The sequence below is a fragment of the Nerophis lumbriciformis genome, linkage group LG15 (assembly GCF_033978685.3).
Source record: "Nerophis lumbriciformis linkage group LG15, RoL_Nlum_v2.1, whole genome shotgun sequence".
NCBI classification, from domain to species: Eukaryota; Metazoa; Chordata; class Actinopteri; order Syngnathiformes; family Syngnathidae; genus Nerophis; species Nerophis lumbriciformis.
In genome coordinates this window covers 36,569,127-36,594,922 of record NC_084562.2, presented here as the reverse complement: position 1 = coordinate 36,594,922, position 25,796 = coordinate 36,569,127, and the positions used below count along the sequence as shown (strand labels likewise).

The window sequence follows — 25,796 nt, the reverse complement described above, 5'->3', positions numbered from 1 at the left end:
GGGGCCATCGATTTGTCAAAGAGTGGACCAACCACTAAGCCTTGAGGGCATACTTGCCAACCTTGAGACCTCCGATTCCGGGAGGTGGGGGGGGGGGTCGTGGTTGGGGGGCGTGGTTAAGAGGGGAGAAGTATATTTACAGCTAGAATTCACTAAGTCAAGTATTTCATATATATATATATATATATATACATATATATATATATACATAAATACTTGAATTTCAGTGTTCATTTATTTACACATATACACACACATAACACTCATCTACTCATTGTTGAGTTAAGGGTTGAATTGTCCATCCTTCTTCTATTCTCTGTCACTATTTTTCTAACGATGCTGAACACCCTCTCTGATGATGCATTGCTGTGTGGCACGCACAAAAGTGCTTTCATCAAATGCACTAGAGTCTGGAATCTTCCATCTCTCCCTAGCATGGCCCAAAACCGGTCAATCTTTGCTTCCTGAGGAAGATTTTCACTGCCAAGCACTTGGTAGTCCACTACTTCTTCCCAGAGGCTATCCAGGTCCAATCGCAGCTACGGCTTGGAACTTACAAGCGTATTTCTTCATTTTACTCCTCGTCGCCACGGCTGTATCTTCCTCGTTCTTCTGCTTCGTCTCCTTGTTGTGTAAAGCCGTCCAGCTCTATACTCTCGGCAGGGTCCTTGAGGGTGCATGAGAGTTTGCCCAGTGGACTTGGAGAAGGCATTCAACCGTGTCCCTTGGGAAGTCCTGTGGTGAGTGCTCAGAGACTATGGGGTATCGGACTGTCTGATTGTGGCGGTCCGCTCCCTGTATGATCAGTGTCAGAGCTTGGTCCGCATTGCCGGCAGTAAGTCGGACACGTTTCCAGTGAGGGTTGGACTCCGCCAAGGCTGCCCTTTGTCACCAATTATGTTCATAACTTTTATGGAGAGAATTTCTGGGCGCAGTCAAGGCGTTGAGGGGATCCGGTTTGGTGGCTGCAGGATTAGGTCTCTGCTTTTTGCAGATGATGTGGTCCTGATGGCTTCATCTGGCCAGGATCTTCAGCTCTCACTGGATCGGTTCGCAGCTGAGTGTAAAGCGACTGGGATGAGAATCAGCACCTCCAAGTCCGAGTCCATGGTTCTCGCCCGGAAAAGGGTGGAGTGCCATCTCCGCGTTGCGGAGGAGACCCTGCCCCAAGTGGAGGAGTTCAAGTACCTCAGAGTCTTGTTCACGAGTGAGGGAAGAGTGGATCGTGAGATCGACAGGCGGATCGGTGCAGCGTCTTCAGTAATGCGTACGCTGTATCGATCCGATGTGGTGAAGAAGGAGCTGAGCCGGAAGGCAAAACTCTCATCCCATCCTTACCTACGGTCATGAGCTTTGGGTTATGACCGAAAGGACAAGATCACGGGTACAAGCGGCCGAAATGAGTTTCCTCTGCCGGGTGGCGGGGCTCTCCCTGAGAGATAGGGTGAGAAGCTCTGCCATCCGGGGGGAGCTCAAAGTAAAGCCGCTGCTCCTCCACATCAAGAGGAGCCAAATAAGGTGGTTCGGGCATCTGGTGAGGATGGACCGGTAGGAGGCCACGGGGAAGACCCAGGACACGTTGGGAAGACTATGTCTCCCGGCTGGCCTGGGAACGCCTCGGGATCCCCCGGGAAGAGCTGGACGAAGTGGCTTGGGAGAGGGAAGTCTGGGCTTCCCTGTTTAGGCTGCTGCCCTCGCGACCCGACCTCGGATAAACGGAAGAAGATGGATGAATGGATGGATGGCATTAACTTAGAATTTAATGGCAGCAACACATTGCAAAAAAATTTGGCACAGGGGCATTTTTACCAGTGTGTTACATGGCCTTTCCTTTTAAGAACACTCAGTAAACTCAATTTTTTTCCCCTCAATTCCCCCCAAAAATGAATTAACTCGCTGGAATATAAAGACAATATAACATACATCCATAAACGTAGATGCATATGCAAAAGTGCAATATATTTATCTGTACAGTAATCTATGTATTTATATCTGCACCTTATTGTGCTCTTTTATCCTGCACTACAACGAGCTAATGCAACGAAATTTCGTTCTTATCTGTACTGTAAAGTTCAAATTTAAATGACAATAAAAAGGAAGTCTAAGTCTAGTCTAAGTCTAAGTCTAGTCTAGTCTAAACATTTGGGAACTGAGGAGCCCAATTTTTTAAGCTTTTCAGGTGGAAATCTGGAGTCCGGGGTCTCCGTTGTGGTATTTTAAGCTTCATATTGCGCCACACATGTTCAATGGGAGACAGGTCTGGACTACAGGCAGGCCAGTCTAGTACCCGCACTCTTTTACTATGAAGCCACGCTGTTGTTGCACTTGGCTTGGCATTGTCTTGCTGAAATAAGCAGGGGCGTCCATGATAACGTTGCTTGGATGGCAACATATGTTGCTCCAAAACCTGTATGTACCTTTCAGCATTAATGGCGCCTTCACAGATGTGTAAGTTACCCATGCCTTGGGCACTAATACACCCCCATACCATCACAGATGCTGGCTTTTGAACTTGGCGCCTATAACAATCCGGATGCTTCTTTTCCTCTTTGTTTCCGGAGGACACGACGTCCATAGTTTCCAAAAACAATTTGAAATGTGGACTCATCAGACCACAGAACACTTTTCCACTGTGCATCAGTCCATCTTAGATGAGCTCGGGCCCGGTGAAGCCGGCAGAATTTCTGGGTGATTCTGTGTTCTGGGTTGAGTTTTAACTTGCACTTACAGATGTAGCGACAAACTGTAGTTACTGACAGTGGTTTTCTGACGTGTTCCTGAGCCCATGTGGTGATATCCTTTACACACTGATTTTTGATGCCGTACCGCCTGAGGGATCGAAGGTCCGTAATATCATGGCTTACGTGCAGTGATTTCTCCAGATTCTCTGAACCTTTTGATGATATTACGGACCGTAGATGGTGAAATCCTTAAATTCCTTGCAATAGCTCATTGAGAAATGTTGTTCTTAAACTGTTGGACAATTTGCTCACACATTTGTTCACAAAGTGGTGACCCCCACCCCATCCTTGTTTGTGAATGACTGAGCATTTCATGGAAGCTGCTTTTATACCCAATCCTGGCACCCACCTGTTCCCAATTAGCCTGTTCACCTGTGGGATGTTCCAAATAAGTCTTTGATGAGCATTCTTCAGCTTTCTCAGTATTTTTTGCCACTTGTGCCAGCTTCTTTGAAACATATTGCAGGCATCAAATTCTAAATGAGCTAATAATTGCAAAAAAATAACGTTTTCCGGTTCAAAAGTTAAGTATCTTGTCTTTGCAGTCTATTCAATTAAATATAGGTTAAAAAGGATTTGCAAATCATTGTATTCTGTTTTTATTTACGATTTACACAACGTGCCAACTTCACTGGTTTTGGGTTTTGTATACGGTAAAATCTGTGTATATGTATGTGTGTACCTGTATATATACATATATGTATGTAATTATATATACAGTATGTGTATGTGTACATTTATATATATATATATATATATATACATATATACATATAGGTGTATATGTGTATGTTTGCAGAGGTGGGACCAAGTCATTGTTTTGCAAGTCACAAGTAAGTCTCAAGTCTTTGCCCTCAAGTCCGAGTCAAGTCCCGAGTCAAGACAGGCAAGCCCCGAGTCAAGTCCAAAGTCAAGACTGGAAAGACTCAAGTCAAGTCCTAAGTCCTGCATTTTGAGTTTCGAGTCCTTTCAAGTCCTTTTAACCACAGACTAATATATTAACACAGATTGTGTATGCTTTTCAAATGCTGTATTTATGTATTAAAAGAAGTGCATTTTAAATTGCAGGAAAGAAAATTGTGCTGACATTGCACTTTATAATAGCACTATTAACCAGTCATTTTAAACATTAACTCATTCCTTTACAGAACAAACACATTGAAAAATAAAGTGCAAATGTACTTATTTGTACAAAAGTGTTAACATTGAAAAAACATGACATATACGTGAACATAACAAAAAAGTTGTACTTTTTATATGTCAGGGCCCTATGCTGCATTGCATTTGCAAAAGACCAAATTAGCCAAGAGTCTGTCAGTCATTTGTGCACGATGGGGGCGTAGTATGATGCCACCATGGCTGAAAACTCGCTCCACTGGAGCACTGGAGGCAGGCACTGCCAAGACTCTCATGGCCACTCGGAACAGTGAAGGAAGAGTCTTCATGTTCAATGCCCAGAACAAAAGGGGGAGAGAGTTGTTTTGGGTTGGTGCACTACTTGTAAGTGTATCTTGTGTTTTTTATGTTGATTTAATTAAAAAAAAGAAAAGAAAAAAAAATTATTTCTTGTGCGGCCCGATACCAATCGATCCACGGACCAGTACCGGGCCGCGGCCCGGTGGTTGGGGACCACTGAGGTAAACAACCAACAGTATGTCAGAAAGCTAGCTAAAACGGTACACATATTCATAATATAGTATACATTTTAACTGACCTTTATTTGACTATTTTTGTCTTTTTTTAGGTGGCTAAAATACGCGGTGCTGCTGACCGCCGTCTAACGTTACGTGTGATATATTGACTAACGTAACCCTGCTTAAAAAAATCACTGAACAAAAAGTATGAATAAGGTAGTGAACGGCAACAGATTCCCGTGTTTGCAATAACGTTATAACGTTAGCAGTGAGTTTACAGCCTCACTGATTTAACTACACAGCAAATAAAAGTCACGTTACTTAGCCAATAAACGTTATCTTACATTCAAAACTTACCGTTCTTTGTGCAACTTCAAATGCTGGACGAAGTTGGAAGTTGTTGCCTCTCCATCAGTAATTTTCGAACCGCATGTGTTGCATACTGCAAACCGTTTTGTGTTGACCACTTCGTAATTTTTATACCCAAACAAAATTATTTTAGGTATCATTTTTTGTTCACTGGCGTGTGGTTTGGACATGTCTTCTTCGTTGGTTGTCCTGCAATTTGATTGGATGAATGCTGTGTGATGAAAACAAAGCAGATCTAATTTGATTGGCTGTTGTACTGAGACCACACCAGCTGACACACGCAACGCTGATAGACAAGTACACAATGAAAAATACGGAGCGCTCCCAAATAACTTTTTCATCTTTGGGTTTTGGGGAAAGTAGCAAGTCCTGTCAAGTCATGTCAATTCAAAAGGCTCAAGTCCAAGTGAAGTCACAAGTCATTGATGTTAAAGTCTAAGTCGAGTTGCAAGTCTTTTTACATTTTGTCAAGTCGAGTCTAAAGTCATCAAATTCATGACTCGAGTCTGACTCGAGTCCAAGTCATGTGACTCGAGTCCACACCTCTGTATGTTTGTGTACGTGTATGTGTGTGTGTGTGTGTATATATATGGGTATGTGTGTGTTTGATGGATAAGTATGCGTATATGTATGTGTATGTATGTGTGTACTGTATGTACGTACTGTAAATGTGTGTATGTATATGTATGTGTATGTATACTGTATAAGTATACATATGTGTATGTGTGTGTATGTATGTAAGAATGTGTATATGTGTGCACGGTACGGTATACATATACACTTCGAGGGATTGTCCTGCGGGGAGGCATGGCGGATGGATGAGGATGTCTCCATGCCTTGGGGCTCCAGTCCTTCTGACTTGTCCCCTGTTCTTCCATCCCTCAATTTTAACTGCATGTTAGACACTTAAGGTTTGGGGAGCTTGGCATAGTAAGGACCCACCATGGCCTTGTTGTCCCCCAATTTTTAATCACATTATTAGTCCGCACCCACATACATATCTCCCTCACGCTACAGTGCACACATCAATAGGGACTGGACGTCGGCTGTAATGGCTGACCTCCTAATTTTAACAACACAGTAGACACTCTGGGGGCCTTATACACTCCCACATCACATGCACGAGTCGGTTGGGTTTCGTCCGTCGCGGGGCTCCGGGGACTGCGGTCTGGTAGCCTGCCATTCCCGGGCAGAGACATCGCTGGGGGTGTAAGTTTTTAATTGTATTTAAAATAAAATGGTATTAATTTTTGTTTTGTTTTTTTGCCTTGCGCTGTGAGGTCTGTGTCAGTGGCTAGATGCAGGGGCAGCGCAGCCCTCTTGTTTGGTGTGGGTGTTTGGGCGGTGGTGTGTTTGTGTGGGTTTGGATTGGAGAGTGGAGTCTTTTAGTGGGGGAGGTGTTGATATCTCTTGTTTGCGTGTTGGCGTTTGGGCTGGCTGGCGAGCTGCAACTGGTTGGTCTCCATGGTCCTGTTGCGTTTGGTTGTTGGTCGCGGTTTATTGATTACTTTGATTTGATCAAGTGATGCTTGTTGTCTGGGGTATTGTCGCCATTGTTTCTGATGCCGTTTGTTTGCGTTGTGGGCCAATGTGACTTGTGGCACGTGTTGGCTGTCAGGGCTGGCGAACTTGCCAGCTTCATTATCGTTTGTTGTGTGGTTGGCTTGTCGGGAGTCAGCTCAGGTCTGCCCTCGCGCTCTGGCGCGCTGTCCTTCACACCCGGTGACGTGCCGTCGTCTGGGTGCGGGCTTGTCGGGGGTTGTCCCTAAGGCGGCCGGACCTGTGGCCGGGGGGTTCAGGGGGTTGTGATCGAAAGGTTCTCAGTGGACAGTGGGTTCAGAGGGCTGGATCACTGCCCCGCCGGCCTATGTATGGAAAGAACCCGAGCGTGTGGATCGAACCCAGGACCTTCGTATTGTGAACCTGTGCCAGGGTGCTGCCCAAGTCTGATTTGAGTTTCCTCAATTTGTTCAAAATGTGTGTTTTGTGAGTTAGCGTCACCCAAGACCTTATTGCGAGGCACACGCATTGACCCCTGTGCCACCGGCTGCCCAAAATAACTTGAGGAAATAATGTTAATAGAAATGTTAAATTACAAGAGGTTCAAGAGGCTGTCATTCAATATTTTGTTTATAACCAATCACCTCAAATGTGTTTCCCTCCAGCCTGAAAACATAATGCTACTAGACAAGAAAGTACCGTTGCCAAGGATCAAACTCATTGACTTCGGCCTCGCCCACAAAATTGAAGCTGGAGTGGAGTTCAAAAACATCTTTGGAACGCCCGAGTTTGTTGGTAAGACTGGTTGTTGTTTTAATTTGCAGTTCTGTGTGTTCTTTCTTTTAACAGTTCATGTCGGTTTCTTTAAGCACCTGAGATTGTCAGCTATGAGCCACTGGGTTTGGAAGCAGACATGTGGAGCATTGGCGTCATCACCTACATCCTGCAAGTGAAAAATAGCAACTTCTAAAATTGACCTCGTATACTGATCGCACTGCATCTCACGCCCTAAACAGAGTAATTAACTGCACACACCTTTTATTTCATTCCAGTTTAAGCGGTGCTTCTCCTTTTCTTGGAGAAACTAAACAGGACACACTCAGGAACATTTCTGCTGTGAACTATGACTTTGATGAAGAGTTCTTCTGCAACACCAGCGAGCTGGCCAAAAATTTCATCAGCCGGTTGCTGGAGCGAGATAAGAAGTAAGAGTTTCTTAAGACTGGCATCAGACATGCCATGGTAATGTTTAGACTCATTTCATTGCAGGAAAAGACTCACTATTCAAGATGCTCTCAATCACCCATGGATCAAGGTAATGTCAAATGTTCCACTTTGCTGTGTCTGTAGGGCATGTCGACATGAAAGTTGACTTCTATGAACAGTTTAGGTCGACAAAAGCGGTTGACGATTTATGTTTGTCAGCTCATATTGACACTTTTTAGTCGTGACTTGAGTTGGTCGACAAAGACGGGTTGTCAACATAAAAGGGATCAACTTAAATGTGGACATCGGGGGCAGTACCTCTGGATTGGCAGACCGGGGTGGTGGTTCCTCTCTTTAAAAAGGGGAACCGGAGGGTGTGTTCTAACTATCGTGGGATCACACTCCTCAGCCTTCCCGGTAAGGTCTATTCAGGTGTACTGGAGAGGAGGCTACGCCGGATAGTCGAACCTCGGATTCAGGAGGAACAGTGTGGTTTTCGTCCTGGTCGTGGAACTGTGGACCAGCTCTATACTCTCGGCAGGGTCCTTGAGGGTGCATGGGAGTTTGCCCAACCAGTCTACATGTGCTTTGTGGACTTGGAGAAGGCATTCGACCGTGTCCCTCGGGAAGTCCTGTGGGGAGTGCTCAGAGAGTATGGGGTTTCGGACTGTCTGATTGTGGCGGTCCGCTCCCTGTATGATCAGTGTCAGAGCTTGGTTCGCATTGCCGGCAGTAAGTCGGACACGTTTCCGGTGAGGGTTGGACTCCGCCAAGGCTGCCCTTTGTCACCGATTCTGTTCATAACTTTTATGGACAGAATTTCTAGGCGCAGTCAAGGCGTTGAGGGGATCCGGTTTGGTGGCTGCAGGATTAGGTCTCTGCTTTTTGCAGATGATTTGGTCCTGATGGCTTCATCTGGCCAGGATCTTCAGCTCTCACTGGATCGGTTCGCAGCTGAGTGTGAAGCGACTGGGATGAGAATCAGCACCTCCAAGTCCGAGTCCATGGTTCTCGCCCGGAAAAGGGTGGAGTGCCATCTCCGGGTTGGGGAGGAGATCTTGCCCCAAGTGGAGGAGTTCAAGTACCTCGGAGTCTTGTTCACGAGTGAGGGAAGAGTGGATCGTGAGATCGACAGGCGGATCGGTGCGGCGTCTTCAGTAATGCGGACGCTGTATCGATCCGTTGTGGTGAAGAAGGAGCTGAGCCGGAAGGCAAAGCTCTCAATTTACCGGTCGATCTACGTTCCCATCCTCACCTATGGTCATGAGCTTTGGGTTATGACCGAAAGGACAAGATCACGGGTACAAGCGGCCGAAATGAGTTTCCTCCGCCGGGTGGCGGGGCTCTCCCTTAGAGATAGGGTGAGAAGCTCTGTCATCCGGGGGGAGCTCAAAGTAAAGCCGCTGCTCCTCCGCATCGAGAGGAGCCAGATGAGGTGGTTCGGGCATCTGGTCAGGATGCCACCCGAGCGCCTCCCTAAGGAGGTGTTCAGGGCATGTCCGACCGGTAGGAGGCCACGAGGAAGACCCAGGACACGTTGGGAAGACTATGTCTCCCGGCTGGCCTGGGAACGCCTCGGGATCCCCCGGGAGGAGCTGGACGAAGTGGCTGGGGAGAGGGAAGTCTGGGCTTCTCTGCTTAGGCTGCTGCCCCCGCGACCCGACCTCGGATAAGCGGAAGAAGATGGATGGATGGATGAACTTAAATGTGTCATATTATGCATTTTTTTCTCCATTCAAACCACTTTCTTAGATTGTTTTACAGACCATCTTCGAGCTGCTTTCTGACTTGTCTGCTCCGTTTTTGCAGTCTGATAAGTCATCCCCATTTATATAAACACCAAGGGCCTGATCTGCTAAGACCCCAAGAAGTGCAAAAAAACATGTACATGCTATAAAATTGTGTGTGCTATTAGACGTGTTGCAGCTGATTTACTAAGGCTGCGTACATGATTGATATAAGTATACAAGTGATGCGGACCATCTTTTTTCATGTACCCCCGTCGGTCACCATGGAGATAGTCATTTACTGCACATCCATGACATCGTGCTCCAAGCTGTGGGGCTTTGTTGTGGAACATGCAGCACACAACAATGTCACATTTTTTTGGGCTACAATAAGCCAGAGGCATGCTCCGGAAAACCAACAGAACTAACTTTGGTGCGCTGGAATTAAAAATGTAGTGTTGCAAGAAGTTTTTCCATATTTAAAAAAAACCTGCCATGTAAAAAAAAAAAAATCCAACAGACACAAAAACTAATCAATTCAATTATATCATCTTAAAGACAATGTAAATGTAATCATTAAGCTTGAAACGTTGAGCGGCCACTAATTTTGGGTCTCTCCAGCACGCTCTAAAGATACGTGCAAACTGGCTGTGTCATTGTGAAATGACAAACGATGGAGAGAGAATTGTTAATATCTGTTGACTTATTTGGACTGTCAGAATTAAAAAAAGACACATGTTGAAATACTGAATGCCTTAAGTCACATTGCATTTACATCCCCTCCACCCAGTATTGTGGCCATTTCTAAAATCATCATCCATCCATCCATCCATCTTCTTCCGCTTATCCGAGGTCGGGTCGCGGGGGCAGCAGCCTAAACAGGGAAGGCCAGACTTCCCTCTCCCCAGCCACTTCGTCCAGCTCCTCCCGGGGGATCCCGAGGCGTTCCCAGGCCAGCCGGGAGACATAGTCTTCCCAACGTGTCCTGGGTCTTCCTCGTGGCCTCCTACCGGTCGGACATGCCCTAAACACCTCCTTAGGGAGGCGCTCGGGTGGCATCCTGACCAGATGCCCGAACCACCTCATCTGGCTCCTCTCGATGTGGAGGAGCAGCAGCTTTACTTTGAGCTCCCCCCGGATGACAGAGCTTCTCACCCTATCTCTAAGGGAGAGCCCCGCCACCCGGCGGAGGAAACTCATTTCGGCCGCTTGTACCCGTGATCTTGTCCTTTCGGTCATAACCCAAAGCTCATGACCATAGGTGAGGATGGGAACGTAGATCGACCGGTAAATTGAGAGCTTTGCCTTCCGGCTCAGCTCCTTCTTCACCACAACGGATCGATACAGCGTCCGCATTACTGAAGACGCCGCACCGATCCGCCTGTCGATCTCACGATCCACTCTTCCCTCACTCGTGAACAAGACTCCGAGGTACTTGAACTCCTCCACTTGGGGCAAGATCTCCTCCCCAACCCGGAGATGGCACTCCACCCTTTTCCGGGCGAGAACCATGGACTCGGACTTGGAGGTGCTGATTCTCATCCCAGTCGCTTCACACTCAGCTGCGAACCGATCCAGTGAGAGCTGAAGATCCTGGCCAGATGAAGCCATCAGGACCAAATCATCTGCAAAAAGCAGAGACCTAATCCTGCAGCCACCAAACCGGACCCCCTCAACGCCTTGACTGCGCCTAGAAATTCTGTCCATAAAAGTTATGAACAGAATCGGTGACAAAGGGCAGCCTTGGCGGAGTCCAACCCTCACCGGAAACGTGTCCGACTTACTGCCGGCAATGCGAACCAAGCTCTGACACTGATCATACAGGGAGCGGACCGCCACAATCAGACAGTCCGAAGAAACCCCATACTCTCTGAGCACTCCCCACAGAACTTCCCGAGGGACACGGTCGAATGCCTTCTCCAAGTCCACAAAGCACATGTAGACTGGTTGGGCAAACTCCCATGCACCCTCAAGGACCCTGCCGAGAGTATAGAGCTGGTCCACAGTTCCACGACCAGGACGAAAACCACACTGTTCCTCCTGAATCCGAGGTTCGACTATCCGGCGTAGCCTCCTCTCCAGTACACCTGAATAGACCTTACCGGGAAGGCTGAGGAGTGTGATCCCACGATAGTTAGAACACACCCTCCGGTTCCCCTTTTTAAAGAGAGGAACCACCACCCCAGTCTGCCAATCCAGAGGTACTGCCCCCGATGTCCACGCGATGCTGCAGAGTCTTGTCAACCAAGACAGCCCTACAGCATCCAAATCATCATATATTCTGCATATACATGAAGACACCCTAAATGTATTGTGCTTGCTATTTTGCTTAATTAAGAGGCACAATACTTGACGCATGAGCTTTGCGTGTGCTATCAACTTTACACATGTTTTGAGTCGCTCAGGCCCGAAGTACCATGATTGGCATGGTTTGAAATATGGCTCATACATTTTTGGATTCTGTCTCAGGGCCACTTTAAACATATACTGTATTAACTATGCATTGTTTGAATCTTGCAGCCTAATGAGCACAAAGAGGATAATAAAGGTAAAGAGCTTCAGAAAAGAGAGAGGCGCCAGCTTAAGACCAAGCGCCTGAGGGAGTACACAATAAAGTCCCACTCAAGCATGCCGCCTAACAACACCTACGTAAACTTTGAGCGCTTTGCCCAAGTGGTTGAGGACATCGATCATATGGAACGGTTATTTATCAGCTTGGCCGCATCCCATGATTCTCTGCAAGAAGATATCGATGCCATGGTCTCTATATATAATGAGAAAGAGGCCTGGTACAAGGAGGAGAGTGAGGGGGCGCGTCATGAGCTCTCACAAATCCGTTACGAGTTCCGTAAGCTGGAGGCCCTGAAGAGGAGTCTTCAGGATGACATGCAGTCTTTTAGCTCCAACCTCAGTAGCGTCAACAGCCGCTACCAAGAAAGACAGAAGCACTTTGATGCACTCCACCTGGAGCTCAGCAATGAGTTGAAATGGGTGCAGGAGGCGATGGGTTCATGTCCCGTGGACGGAGGTGGTGGTTTCCCCAATGGCAACTTCAGCACTGTCTTCAACAATGAAGTAAATGAAGCCCTGAAAGAGTTGCTGAACCACTCCTGTGGAGGAGAACTGCTGTCTGGGATCAACCTGGACCTAACTGAAGCTGGACAGCAAAGATAAAATGAAAATTCTAGAAAGAGTAACTGTGCAATTTAGGGTAAAGAGTTTGGACTTTGAATGTGTGTACTCTTTTTCAGAAGAGGGTTTTTTGTGGGTTAAGGCCAGTTGGGTGATCAGATTAGAGTAAGGACTTTGTGTTGTCACAATTTTCTAGTAAAGGGGGTTTTGTAGGTTAGGGTTAGTCACTTTAAAAGGTGTATTCTTTATTCAAAAGTCATCATCACTCTTTGCCAACAGAGGGTGTTTCATGCCTCCCTTGGAAGTGTGAGGCCTCATGGTCTCTGCGCCCTTCAAAAAGCCCTCCATTTCCGGGCCCTCATCTTCTTCATCTCTATCACTGTCTTCTGACTGAAAAAAAAAAGTATATATAAGTAGATAATGTATCTACCGTATTTTCCGCACCATTAGCCGCACCTAAAAACCACAAATTTACTCAAAAGCTGACAGTGCGGCTTTTAACCCGGTGCGCTTTATATATGGATAAATATTAAGATTCATTTTGACAAAAGACCTCCAGCCGCTAGATATTGGTGTCAACAGGGCATTCGAAGCTAGACTGCTAACTGCGTGGGAACAATGGATGACAGAAGGCGAACACACCTTCACTAAGACAGGGAGGCAGCGCCAGACGACGCCAACATCTGCCAGTGGATCGTAAATGCCTGGGCAGATATTTCGGTCACAACTGTGGTCCGAGCTTTCCGGAAGGCAGGATTCACAGAACTGCTGGATAACAGTGACACTGACTCCGATGACTTCGACGAGACGGAACCGGCTATTTTGGATCTCACATTTGCCCAACTTTTCACTTCGGACACCGAAGACGAAGGATTTACGAATGAAGAATAACTTCAGAAGGTGAGCGCTATGTTTATTTTGTGTGTTGTGACATTAACGTTCGAGCAACATTATGTTGCTATTGCTCTGCACTATTTTGAATTTTACTATGTTTGTGATTGCACATTTGCGTACATTTTGGGACAGAGTTGTTAGAACGCTGGTTTTCAATATATTATTAAAGTTTGACTGACCTATCTGACTGTTTTTTTGACATTCCCTTTAGCGCAGCGTAGGCGCGGCTTATAGTCCGGGGCGGCTTATTGGTGGACAAAGTTATGAAATATGCCATTCATTGAAGGTGCGGCTAATAATCCGGTGCGCCTTATAGTGCGGAAAATACGGTACTTCATAGTGTTTTCACGAAACAGAAAAGTTAGCCATGGCCCAAAAGTAGATAATCTGCGGAAATTACTGTTAGCACCTCTGCTAAAGCTAAATAGTTCCCTTTGGCAGTGTTTTTGGCTGTCAGCAAACATCTGGAGTACTACGGTCTGACCCAAAGTTGTGACAAAACAGAGATGGTAGAGAGAACAATTGTCTAAACAGAAAGGTGATTATGGATCACAAGCCTCAACACAGAATGTGGATGCAAGAATGATGATAACATTCAAATTTGCTAAGCCTATTTTGTATCTGTACATGATGTATTTCACGTTAACTACATTTTCACCTGCTTTTAAAAGCAAAGAAGCGTGTTCATTTATGAATTTCGTCATATGTACTCTATCGAACCCAATTTTTAGCTTTTTCTGATAAGCGAGCCTACTTCACAGCTATGGTTTTGACTTAACTTTTATGCCGAAGGCCCTTCCTGACATGGTAATTGAACCCATACCCTAAGGCAGAAGCATAGCATTACACCACCAAGGATACCGTACTGACCCCAATATACAGTATTGTTTATAGTACTATTGAGCGATTAAGAAAATGAGAGATTAATTTATTGTCTGTAATGAATTAATCTAATTTTTTATCTCAACTAAAAAAAAAATGCTGACAATGCCCCCAATTTGAGGTATTTTCATTTAAATGAATTACATTATTGTAAAGATAGATGTATAAACCAAAAAAAAAATTGCTTTATAATTTGTTGTGTTTTAGATGCAGTCTGTGGTCTTTACTAAAATAAAACATCAGGTCCATATAAAAGTGCTAAAGCTACTAAATACATTAAAAAAACACCTTTCTGAGCAATACGTTTTGAATGTTGCGCTTTAACTCGGCAAATAATATAAAATAAATCAAACAGAGCCGTCATTGTCAGTGGTAGCATGTGTTACCAAAAGTGGTTTAAGAAAACAGATTTAACAAATAAATTATTATATTTGTCACAATTACGTAGATGTTAAACTTTGTAAAACAGATCGGATGAGATGTTGGCTTTAATTGACTTCCCTTGTTGTCAATCATCAATGTGTAACATTATATCACGTTTTTAAACCTTATTAACGATTAAACATTTAGTTATTTACAAACAAGCTTATGATTTCATTTTGTGCGCCATCACACACACGGGCAATTAAAACAAGATTCTCCTCCTTGTAAATGTGCTCTTATTTTACCGGTACCAAAATGTATTTTGATACTTTTCGAAATAAAGGGGACCACAAAAAATTGCATTTTTGGCTTTATTTTAACAGATGATCTTATGGTACATTAAACACATGTTTCTTATTGCAATCAAAAAAATGATTTTGGCCTTAAGATAGTGAACATACTAGACAACTTCTCATTAGGTAGTAAGCAAACAAACAGTGGATCTACACCTAACATCCACTGTAATGATACCAAGTACAAGAGCGTATCTAGTTGATACTACCGTATTTTCCGCACCATTAGCCGCACCTAAAAACCACAAATTTACTCAAAAGCTGACAGTGCGGCTTTTAACCCGGTGCGCTTTATATATGGATAAATATTAAGATTCATTTTCATAAAGTTTCGTTCTCGCAACTTCGGTAAACAGCCGCCATCTTTTTTCCCCGGTAGAGCAGGAAGCGCTTCTTCTTCTACGCAAGCAACCGCCAAGGTAAGCACCCGCCCCCATAGAACAGGAAGCGCTTCTTCTTGTACTGTAAGCAACCACCCGCCCCCGGAAGAAGAAGAAGCGCGCGGTGCATGCTGGGATATGTGACGTTTCATTTCCATTTGTGTGTTTATGTAAAGACCCCAAAATGGCTCCTATTAAGTGTGTTGTCTGTCTAATTATAAATAATGCAGACGAGGCGTGTTAACTGAGTTCTCAACGTTTACTCACAGCGTGCTCATAACCACATTCTAACTGCCAGCATACAACAACGCTTCTCAGGGCTACCGCGCATGCTCGTAACTATCGTTGCATGCTGGGTAGTGTAGTTGTTATATTTGCTAGCTCATAACATCACAATAAGAGACACGCTTACGCGCTTAATTCAATACTCGCCGTCATTCCGGGTGGATTGACAAAAGACCTCCAGCTGCTAGATATTGGTGTCAACAGGGCATTCGAAGCTAGACTGCTAACTGCGTGGGAACAATGGATGACAGAAGGCGAACACACCTTCACTAAGACAGGGAGGCAGCGCCAGACGACGCCAACATCTGCCAGTGGATCGTAAATGCCTGGGCAGATATTTCGGTCACAACTGTGGTCCGAGCTTTCCGGAAGGCAGGATTCACAGAACTGCTGGATAACAGTGACACTGACTCCGATGACTTCGACGAGACGGAACCGGCCATTTTGGATCTCACATTTGCCCAACGTTTCACTTCGGACACCGAAGACGAAGGATTTACGAATGAAGAATAACTTCAGAAAGTGAGCGCTATGTTTATTTTGTGTGTTGTGACATTAACGTTCGAGCAACATTATGTTGCTATTGCTCTGCACTATTTTGAATTTTACTATGTTTGTGATTGCACATTTGCGTACATTTTGGGACAGAGTTGTTAGAACGCTGGTTTTTAATATATTATTAAAGTTTGACTGACCTATCTGACTGTTTTTTTGACATTCCCTTTAGCGCAGCGTAGGCGCGGCTTATAGTCCGGGGCGGCTTATTGGTGGACAAAGTTATGAAATATGCCATTCATTGAAGGTGCGGCTAATAATCCGGTGCGCCTTATAGTGCGGAAAATACGGTACTATGATTACATCGATATTTTTAAACATCACAAAATCTTTTTTTTTTTTTTTTTTTAAATGTATATTATGTTTATAAACTCACGAAATACGTCCCTGGACGCATGAGGACTTTGATTATGACCAATGCATGATCCTGCAACTACTTGGTACCGGATCGATACCTAAATTTGTGGTATCATCTAAAACTAATGTAAAGTATCCAAAGAATAATAAGGGAGTTTTACATTTTAACAGAAGTGTAGATAGAGCACGTTAAAAGAGAAAGTAAGCTGATATTAACAGTAAATGAACAAGTAGATTACTAATACATTTTCTACCACTTGTCCTTAATAATTTTGACAATAGAATGAGTAATGACACAATATGTTACCGCATACGTCAGCAGACAAATTAGGAGCCTTTGTTGGCTTACTTACGACTACTTGTTGGTAGCGGGGGTGTATAATGTAGCCCGGAAGAGTTAGGGATGCATGGGATTCTGGGTATTTGTTCTGTTGTGTTTATGTTGTGTTACGGTGCGGGTGTTCTCTCGAAATGTGTTTGTCATTCTTGTTTGGTGTGGGTTCACAGTGTGGCGCATATTAGTAAGAGTGTTAAAGTTGTTTAAACGGGCACCCTCAGTGTGACCTGTATGGCTGTTGAACAAGTTTGCCTTGCACATAATACATAGTTTGATTGCGCAGGTGTACCTAATGGAACAAGTATTGATCGCGCAGGTGTACCTAATGGAACAAGTATTGATCACGCAGGTGTACCTAATGGAACAAGTATTGATCACGCAGGTGTACCTAATGGAACGAGTATTGATCACCCAGGTGTACCTAATGGAACAAGTATTGATCACACAGGTGTACCTAATGGAACAAGTATTGATCACCCAGGTGTACCTAATGGAACAAGTATTGATCACACAGGTGTACCTAATGGAACGAGTATTGATCACGCAGGTGTACCTAATGGAACAAGTGTTGATCGCGCAGGTGTACCTAATGGGACAAGTATTGATCACGCAGGTGTACCTAATGGAACGAGTATTGATCACGCAGGTGTACCTAATGGAACAAGTATTGATCGCGCAGGTGTACCTAATGGGACAAGTATTGATCACGCAGGTGTACCTAATGGAACAAGTATTGATCGCGCATAAGTATGTGTGTCTGCAGAAGCCACATACAACATGTGACTAGGCTGGCAAGCTTTTTGTAGAGGGCGCTAAAGGCAGTGCCATCATAGCACGCCCTTATTATTGTTGTTTGGGTGAAAATCAGCAGACATTCGAGAGAATAATTGCTCTGAAATTCGGGAGTCTCCCGGAAAAATTGGGAGGGTTGGCAAGTGTGATGCTGTCAAGCAAACTCGCTGGCCGCACTAACATTACATTTTCATATTAAGGTGCGGGCCGCATGTCTGAGACCCCTGGTTTACATAGCGCAAAGCAAAAAAAAAACTTATGCAGTGTTATTTCATTTTCAATTTCAAAAGAGTTTTGTGGCTCCCATTGTTTTCTTTATTTTGTGAAACGGGTCAAAATGGCTCTTTGAGTGGTAAAGGTTGCCGACCCCTGCCTTAGACCGAGTGTAGCTGGGATAGACTTCAGACACCCACCCTGCTACTCTCTGGATGTTTTGGAGTACTTTGAGTTTTGTCAAACTATTTTGTTATTATGAGATCCAATCCGTATCGATTCGGCCAGAATTTAATTTTTAAATATCACAGGGAAAAAAAACATCCCTTTGATCTGACACAAAAGCCGCAACTTTCACATAAAAAAAATGTTCCATTCAACGCTACGTGACATGCCGTCAGCAGAGACGCAGCGGCTGCAATACAAACTAGAGTGTAAGACTAGAGTGTAAGGTCAATTAGTCTAGCTCTGTTGTCATCTGTCATCAAGAAAAAAGTCCCTTTTGTGACTCACGGGGTGGCAGCAGATCAAATATACAGGTAAAAGCCAGTAAATTAGAATATTTTGAAAAACTTGATTTATTTCAGTAATTGCATTCAAAAGGTGTAACTTGTACATTATATTTATTCATTGCACACAGACTGATGCATTCAAATGTTTATTTCATTTAATTTTGATGATTTGAAGTGGCAACAAATGAAAATCCAAAATTCCGTGTGTCACAAAATTAGAATATTACTTAAGGCTAATACAAAAAAGGGATTTTTAGAAATGTTGGCCAACTGAAAAGTATGAAAATGAAAAATATGAGCATGTACAATACTCAATACTTGGTTGGAGCTCCTTTTGCCTCAATTACTGCGTTAATGCGGCGTGGCATGGAGTCGATGAGTTTCTGGCACTGCTCAGGTGTTATGAGAGCCCAGGTTGCTCTGATAGTGGCCTTCAACTCTTCTGCGTTTTTGGGTCTGGCATTCTGCATCTTCCTTTTCACAATACCCCACAGATTTTCTATGGGGCTAAGGTCAGGGGAGTTGGCGGGCCAATTTAGAACAGAAATACCATGGTCCGTAAACCAGGCACGGGTAGATTTTGCGCTGTGTGCAGGCGCCAAGTCCTGTTGGAACTTGAAATCTCCATCTCCATAGAGCAGGTCAGCAGCAGGAAGCATGAAGTGCTCTAAAACTTGCTGGTAGACGGCTGCGTTGACCCTGGATCTCAGGAAACAGAGTGGACCGACACCAGCAGATGACATGGCACCCCAAACCATCACTGATGGTGGAAACTTTACACTAGACTTCAGGCAACGTGGATCCTGTGCCTCTCCTGTCTTCCTCCAGACTCTGGGACCTCGATTTCCAAAGGAAATGCAAACCAAACCAACCCAAACCATCAGTGATGGTTTGGGGTGCCATGTCATCTGCTGGTGTCGGTCCACTCTGTTTCCTGAGATCCAGGGTCAACGCAGCCGTCTACCAGCAAGTTTTAGAGCACTTCATGCTTCCTGCTGCTGACTTGCTCTATGGAGATGGAGATTTCAAGTTCCAACAGGACTTGGCGCCTGCACACAGCGCAAAATCTACCCATGCCTGGTTTACGGACCATGGTATTTCTGTTCTAAATTGGCCCGCCAACTCCCCTGACCTTAGCCCCATAGAAAATCTGTGGGGTATTGTGAAAAGGAAGATGCAGAATGCCAGACCCAAAAACGCAGAAGAGTTGAAGGCCACTATCAGAGCAACCTGGGCTCTCATAACACCTGAGCAGTGCCAGAAACTCATCGACTCCATGCCACGCCGCATTAACGCAGTAATTGAGGCAAAAGGAGCTCCAACCAAGTATTGAGTATTGTACTTGCTCATATTTTTCATTTTCATACTTTTCAGTTGGCCAACATTTCTAAAAATCCCTTTTTTGTATTAGCCTTAAGTAATATTCTAATTTTGTGACACACGGAATTTTGGATTTTCATTTGTTGCCACTTCAAATCATCAAAATTAAATGAAATAAACATTTGAATGCATCAGTCTGTGTGCAATGAATAAATATAATGTACAAGTTACACCTTTTGAATGCAATTACTGAAATAAATCAAGTTTTTCAAAATATTCTAATTTACTGGCTTTTACCTGTATATGTTATGTTGCACAGAGTAAACATGCTGGTTTTTATTTCTTATTTTTGTTTAAACACCATATTAAACAAAGTGCACGCGTGCAAATGTATTATTACAAGAAAAAAAGGAGAAAAAAATCGGATTGGTATTGCAATACAAACAAAGTTGCGGTGTCGCTAGGTATGGATATCTTTCACATTTGAACCGATACAGTACCAATTCCTGGTACGTGGGAATCGATACCAGTAGGCTATACCAATTTTCGGTAACTTTGTGTGTTCATGTGTTAATAAATGTTAATTCTTTAATAAAAAAAATCGAAATTAAATTGATATATTATTACTTAACACCGAGCTTATGATAACCAGTTTTTACATGCTGTTTTCTTACATTTCTGACTCTCTTTGCAAGTATTATATTTGCATACATTTGCAATTCCAAGACATTAGATTGCAGTAGTGTATAGCCTGCAGAGCACTTTACAGTATACAGTGGGGATTTTTGCATAGCATAGAAAGTGTTATGTCTGTAAATAAAGCCAACAAAACTGAAGATGTTTCTCTTTTTTGAGTGGATACTAAGATATCACAGGAAGTATGCATCCCTAAATAAAGCAAATGTACCATGACAATAATTGTTTTTAATTTGTGACCCAGCCCAGCCAACGGAGTTATGAGTACCAGTTCATAAAATAAAAATATTTGTCAAAAAGCAAGTTTTGAAAAAGAGAGACCCTTTTCAGGGTCGTCTATTTCTTCGGGTCTGTATGGTAACATGGAAACTACAAAAAGGTTCTTCTGCTCAATTGTATTGTGACAAATCTGACAACATTTCCAAATCCTGGGTTCTTTTGACAAGACAAGCCATGGAGCGCTAAATATTGTTAATCCAACCATGAATTTTGTGTGTTAAATGTTTCTATCAGTTTACCTCATCAGAGTCACCACCCAGCATGTTTGCGATGGTTGTTCCTGGATTCAAAGACATCAAAACACAATGCATGAAGACACAGTAAGGTCATGTTACATTATGGAGTATGCATTTAAAAAATGTCCAGTATTTTGGAAAAGTTTCAGCAAGCTTTTTATTAGTATAGCTATTATTATCTTGTCAAGGGTGCTGTAAAAATTGGATATGACTTAAGAGCAGAGCCGGCCCAAGGCATAAGCGTACTAAGCGCTTGCTTAGGGCCCCGCGGCCACCAGGGGGCCCCCAAAAGCAATTAACAAAAAATTCTTATTTTTTATTTTTTGCAAGTAGGAGTCTGATTGATGATTTCTAAATGATCAAAGATATATTATTGTACAAAAACACAATTTTAGGTCAACATTTTTGCACATTGCTGTTTCAGGTTTTTGTTACCAAAAATAATAATGTGAATTAGAATCAGCTTTATTGTCCAGTTATGTTTAACACACATGGAATTTAACTTCAGTAGACTGCGCTCTCTTTGTACAAAGTAAACATTAAATATGAACAATTAACTAAAAATATAAACTAGTAATAGACTAATATGTACAAGACTGATGAGACAAGATGACACTTTTACTGTAAATACAAAGCTTTATCACTTGGACTGTTCAACCCCAGGCCACTCTTGTAGCCAGGGCCGGCCCGTGGCATAGGCCGTATAGGCAAATGCTAAGGGCGCCGTCCATTAGGGGGCGCCACGCCAGTGCCACAAATGTTGGAGAAAAAAAAAAAAAAAAAAAAAAAAAAGTTGGTACTATTATTTCTAAATACAAAAAATAATCCCACGTTAATTAAAATGCAAAGTAAAGCCTATTTAATAGAAATATTATTTGTTACAACATTACGCCCCCCCGCACGGTGCGCCCCCTCCCTTCCCGTATCATGACTCTTTTTGGACGTCACCACATCAAAAAATCAACACAAGATGTCAAAACGGCCAAAACTTTTATGTGCCCAGGGAAGAAAAAAGAGAAAAGAAGAGGAGGAGAAACGAGAAAAGACAGAGGTAGCAGGTAGGTAACGTTAGCCTACATGAAATTATTTGTCTGTTACAGAATGTGATAGTAACCTGGCTTTTTAGCATTAAGCTAATGTTACATGATTCGGCAATTGCTAATCAATAAATAGCTAGTTCTGTTTTAACGTCGGGTTAATATTGTGGAGGGGGCTAAATTGTTATGGAAAATAATAATGTAACGTTAGGTAATTACAGTACTCCTACCTTACATTCCTCAGGGACATTTGTATTAGATCTTTTAAGCAGGTGTTTTTTGTTTACATTGTTATTGCCTTCTGGTTAGCTAATGTTTGCCCTGCAGGTAACTTTTCCACCCCTTTATATATTAGGTATAGTTGTAAGTAAAAAAAAAAAAAGGTCAAAGACAAAGCTATTCGGTTTCTTGTGAGTATATACACTTCACTGCCGATGTGGGGGGGCGCCACCTAAAATCTTGCCTAGGGCGCCAGATTGGTTAGGGCCGGGCCTGCTTGTAGCTGAATGTTTTCTACATTTTAAGATTAGGAACCATATGTGGCACTCTGGACATCATTCGTTCATTCATTGGTATTATTTATGTTCTTAACTGGGCCACCCCCATATCTTTATAAATGACATGTCATTTGTAAAGACATGCCAGGCTGACAATAGGATCATGTAAACAACACTGCCAGAGCCGCAATGAGTTTATATATTATTTATATATTATTGGCAGAAATAGAGGGCCCCAAAATCAAATTTTGCTTCGGGCCCCATGGAGGCTTGGGCCGGCACTGCTTAAGAGTATTAGTCCTTTTGTTTGAAAACGTTTTAATTTTGAATCCACTGCCATCTGCACCTTTACGATGTAGTAAAAATATTTCCTGAAAAGTAAGGGGTGTACTGCTTCACTTTGTGAGTGACTTTTTTGTGCCACCTTCTATATTGTTGGTTTGAGGCATATCAAGCCAGCGGAGCGTAAACTCACTAATGTAAAAACATGGAAAATGAACTACTGAAGTTAATTAATTACTTGGTTAATTTACCTGCTATGATGTCATTAAGAGGGAGCTGTTGATCAGACATTTGACATCCTTCCGTCTCACCATCCTGGCTTTTTTCCTCAACAGTATCTTCCTCATTAACTGCAATAGACATACATTGTATGTATGTAGGACATATATACATATGTATATAACACAAATTATATGTGTGTGTGTGTGTGTTTGTGTATATATGTATATTTATGTATATATGTATATATGTGTGTGTGTATATATATATATATATATATATTGTACATGTGTGTGTGTGTGTGTGTGTGTGTGTGTGTATATATACACACACACACACACATATATATATATATATATATATATATGTATGTGTGGGAAAAAATCACAAGACTATTTCATCTCTACAGGCCTGTTTCATGAGGGGGGGTACCCTCAATCATCAGGAGATTTTAATGGGAGCATTCGCATACCATGGTTTATATAGGGCACAGAGTGGGTGGGTACAGGCTGGCCTAGGGGCGTGGTGATTGGCTCATGTGTTACCTAGGAGGTGTTTCCGTCTATGGCGGCATGCTGTTACAATTTCGCTGCGCTTGTTGAGGGATGACAGGTCTGGACGGTAAATAATAAACAGTTTCTCTTTCAAGCATAGGTTGCATCTTTTATTACCACTATTGTAAGGTGTGCTGGATGCAAGAATTTGCCATGTTATTGAATATTCAACATTATTGTCTTTGAGGTCCCAAATGTGTTTGCTGAGCCCCCAGACAGAGCGACTCCAAAACCAACAAAGGATGTAACTGTCGAAAGAAACCTGATTGCCCTCTCAACGGGGGGTGCTTACAAACATCAGTTGTCTACCAATCTAAGGTAATACGCAAGGACATTAACACATCCGACACATATGTAGGATTAACCGAGGGAGAATTCAAAACCAGATGGAACAATCACAAGGCTTCTTTCAGGAACAAAAACCTGCGAAATACCACAGAACTCAGCAAACACATTTGGGACCTCAAAGACAATAATGTTGAATATTCAATAACATGGCAAATTCTTGCATCCAGCACACCTTACAATAGTGGTAATAAAATGATGCAACCTATGCTTGAAAGAGAAACTGTTTATTATTTACCGTCCAGACCTGTCATCCCTCAACAAGCGCAGCGAAACATGCCGCCATAGACGGAAACACCTCCTAGGTAAAACATGAGCCAATCACCACGCCCCTAGGCCAGCCTGTACCCACCCACTCTGTGCCCTATATAAACCATGGTATGCGAATGCTCCCATTAAAATCTCCTGATGATTGAGGGTACCCCCCCTCATGAAACAGGCCTGTAGAGATGAAATAGTCTTGTGATTTTTTTCCCACACATACATATATATATATATATATATATATATATATATATATATATATATATATACATATATATATATATATTACGTATATATATATATATATATATATATTAGTGCTGTCAAACTATTAGTTTTAGAATATATTATTATATTATTATCTTTTGATCTTTAAATAGTCACTTTTAATTACTTGCTTTCATCATCTGAATATATAATATTTTCACGCAAATGCAGTTTTATTTTCAGAATGTCATATGGTAAATAATTTACTTGAATGCACAATATTTATTTGCTCAAAATTTGGAAGTAAAATAATAGTAAGTGCACATTTAGAAAAATTGGGCGTTATTGGAAATAAGATCCAATGAAAATGTACAAAGTCTGCACAGTCTGTGTGTGCTTACACTTGCATGGCTTATTCTTTGAAACAAGCATATGTTACTGGCAGGATCAACCAGGTAGAGGTACCAGATAATAACTGTGCGATGAATTTGCATTTATCAGTGACGTGCGGTGAGGTTCATGGCTGGTGAGGCACTGACTTCATCACAGTCAGATTTACAAACATATGAACCCTAAAGAGTATCTTATTCACCATTTGATTGGCAGCAGTTAACGGGTTATGTTTAAAAGCTCATACCAGCATTCTTCCCTGCTTGGCACTCAGCATCAAGGGTTGGAATTGGGGGTTAAATCACCAAAAATTATTCCCGGGCGCGGCGCCGCTGCTGCCCACTGCTCCCCTCACCTCCCAGGGGGTGATCAAGGGATGGGTCAAATGCAGAGGACAAATTTCACCACACGTAGTGTGTGTGACAATCATTGCTACTTTAACTTAACTTTAACTTTACACATACAAACTGTAGCACACAAAAAAGCACATTTAATTAAAAAAAAACTTTATTATGGTCTTACCTTTATGTAATATATTGGGTTGAAGGCAATAACCAGGCGAGGTGATGAAGTACGTCTCTTTACTGTAGACTTCAGAACAGACTCAACACACTTGACGTCAGGTGCGCAACACTACGTAAATCGTTGGCCAACCAAAAAGTAACCACAATACGCTATAGCCAACATTAACCAGGAGATGGCAACAGACAAACATAGATCACTCTATTACATTCCTCCCCTTTTAGAAATGTAGAAGTAAGTTACTCAAAAGAAATAAACAACCCAACCAAAAAATGCAGCAGCTCAATAAGAAGCCAAAAAGTGCAAAAACAATAATGTTCGTGTTGGAGGAGTTGTGAATGAATGAAATATGAAGTCCGTGCTGCAGTCTGCAGGTGTACCTAATGTTGTGGCCCTGCAGTCATTCACAACTCCTCCAACACGAACATTATTGTTTTTGCACTTCTTGGCTTCTTATTAAATAACTTTTTTAAATAGATTCAATCTTGCACGTAGAAAGTTTAAGTGTGGGCTTTAGTTGATACAACACTCCCGTCAGGGGGTGCATTCTACGGCGGGAGTGCATTCTCTACCACCAGGAGGCGGGATTACTGCGAGCCTCACACAGTGTGTCTTCGCAGCAGTTTTATGATTGCTCAGCACAAGAAATACGTTACACACATACAGTTGTTGACAAAATACACTGTACATTATATACCTCAGCTAACTAAACTATG

The 25,796-nt window shown here is 42.9% G+C and overlaps 2 protein-coding genes across 5 annotated transcripts in view; one reads left to right on the top strand and one right to left on the bottom strand.

Annotated features, from left to right (window-relative positions):
• The window catches only part of dapk2a (death-associated protein kinase 2a), a 34,411-nt gene extending 19,493 nt beyond the window's left edge, over nt 1–14,918 (top strand). For both annotated transcript variants that reach the window (XM_061975162.1, XM_061975163.1), the window contains 5 exons: nt 6,910–7,039; nt 7,114–7,189; nt 7,297–7,449; nt 7,514–7,559; nt 11,698–14,918. In XM_061975162.1, the coding sequence (XP_061831146.1) occupies nt 6,910–7,039; nt 7,114–7,189; nt 7,297–7,449; nt 7,514–7,559; nt 11,698–12,351 (1,059 nt within the window). In that variant the 3' untranslated portion in view covers nt 12,352–14,918. The remainder of the gene's footprint in view (nt 1–6,909; nt 7,040–7,113; nt 7,190–7,296; nt 7,450–7,513; nt 7,560–11,697) is intronic.
• The window catches only part of LOC133616086 (clusterin-associated protein 1 homolog), a 45,588-nt gene continuing 31,228 nt past the window's right edge, over nt 11,437–25,796 (bottom strand). For all 3 annotated transcript variants that reach the window (XM_061975166.1, XM_061975168.1, XM_061975167.1), the window contains 3 exons: nt 22,831–22,929; nt 20,767–20,807; nt 11,437–12,699 (listed from right to left, as the gene is read on the bottom strand). In XM_061975166.1, coding sequence (XP_061831150.1) covers nt 12,559–12,699; nt 20,767–20,807; nt 22,831–22,929 — 281 coding nt within the window. In that variant the 3' untranslated portion in view covers nt 11,437–12,558. The remainder of the gene's footprint in view (nt 12,700–20,766; nt 20,808–22,830; nt 22,930–25,796) is intronic.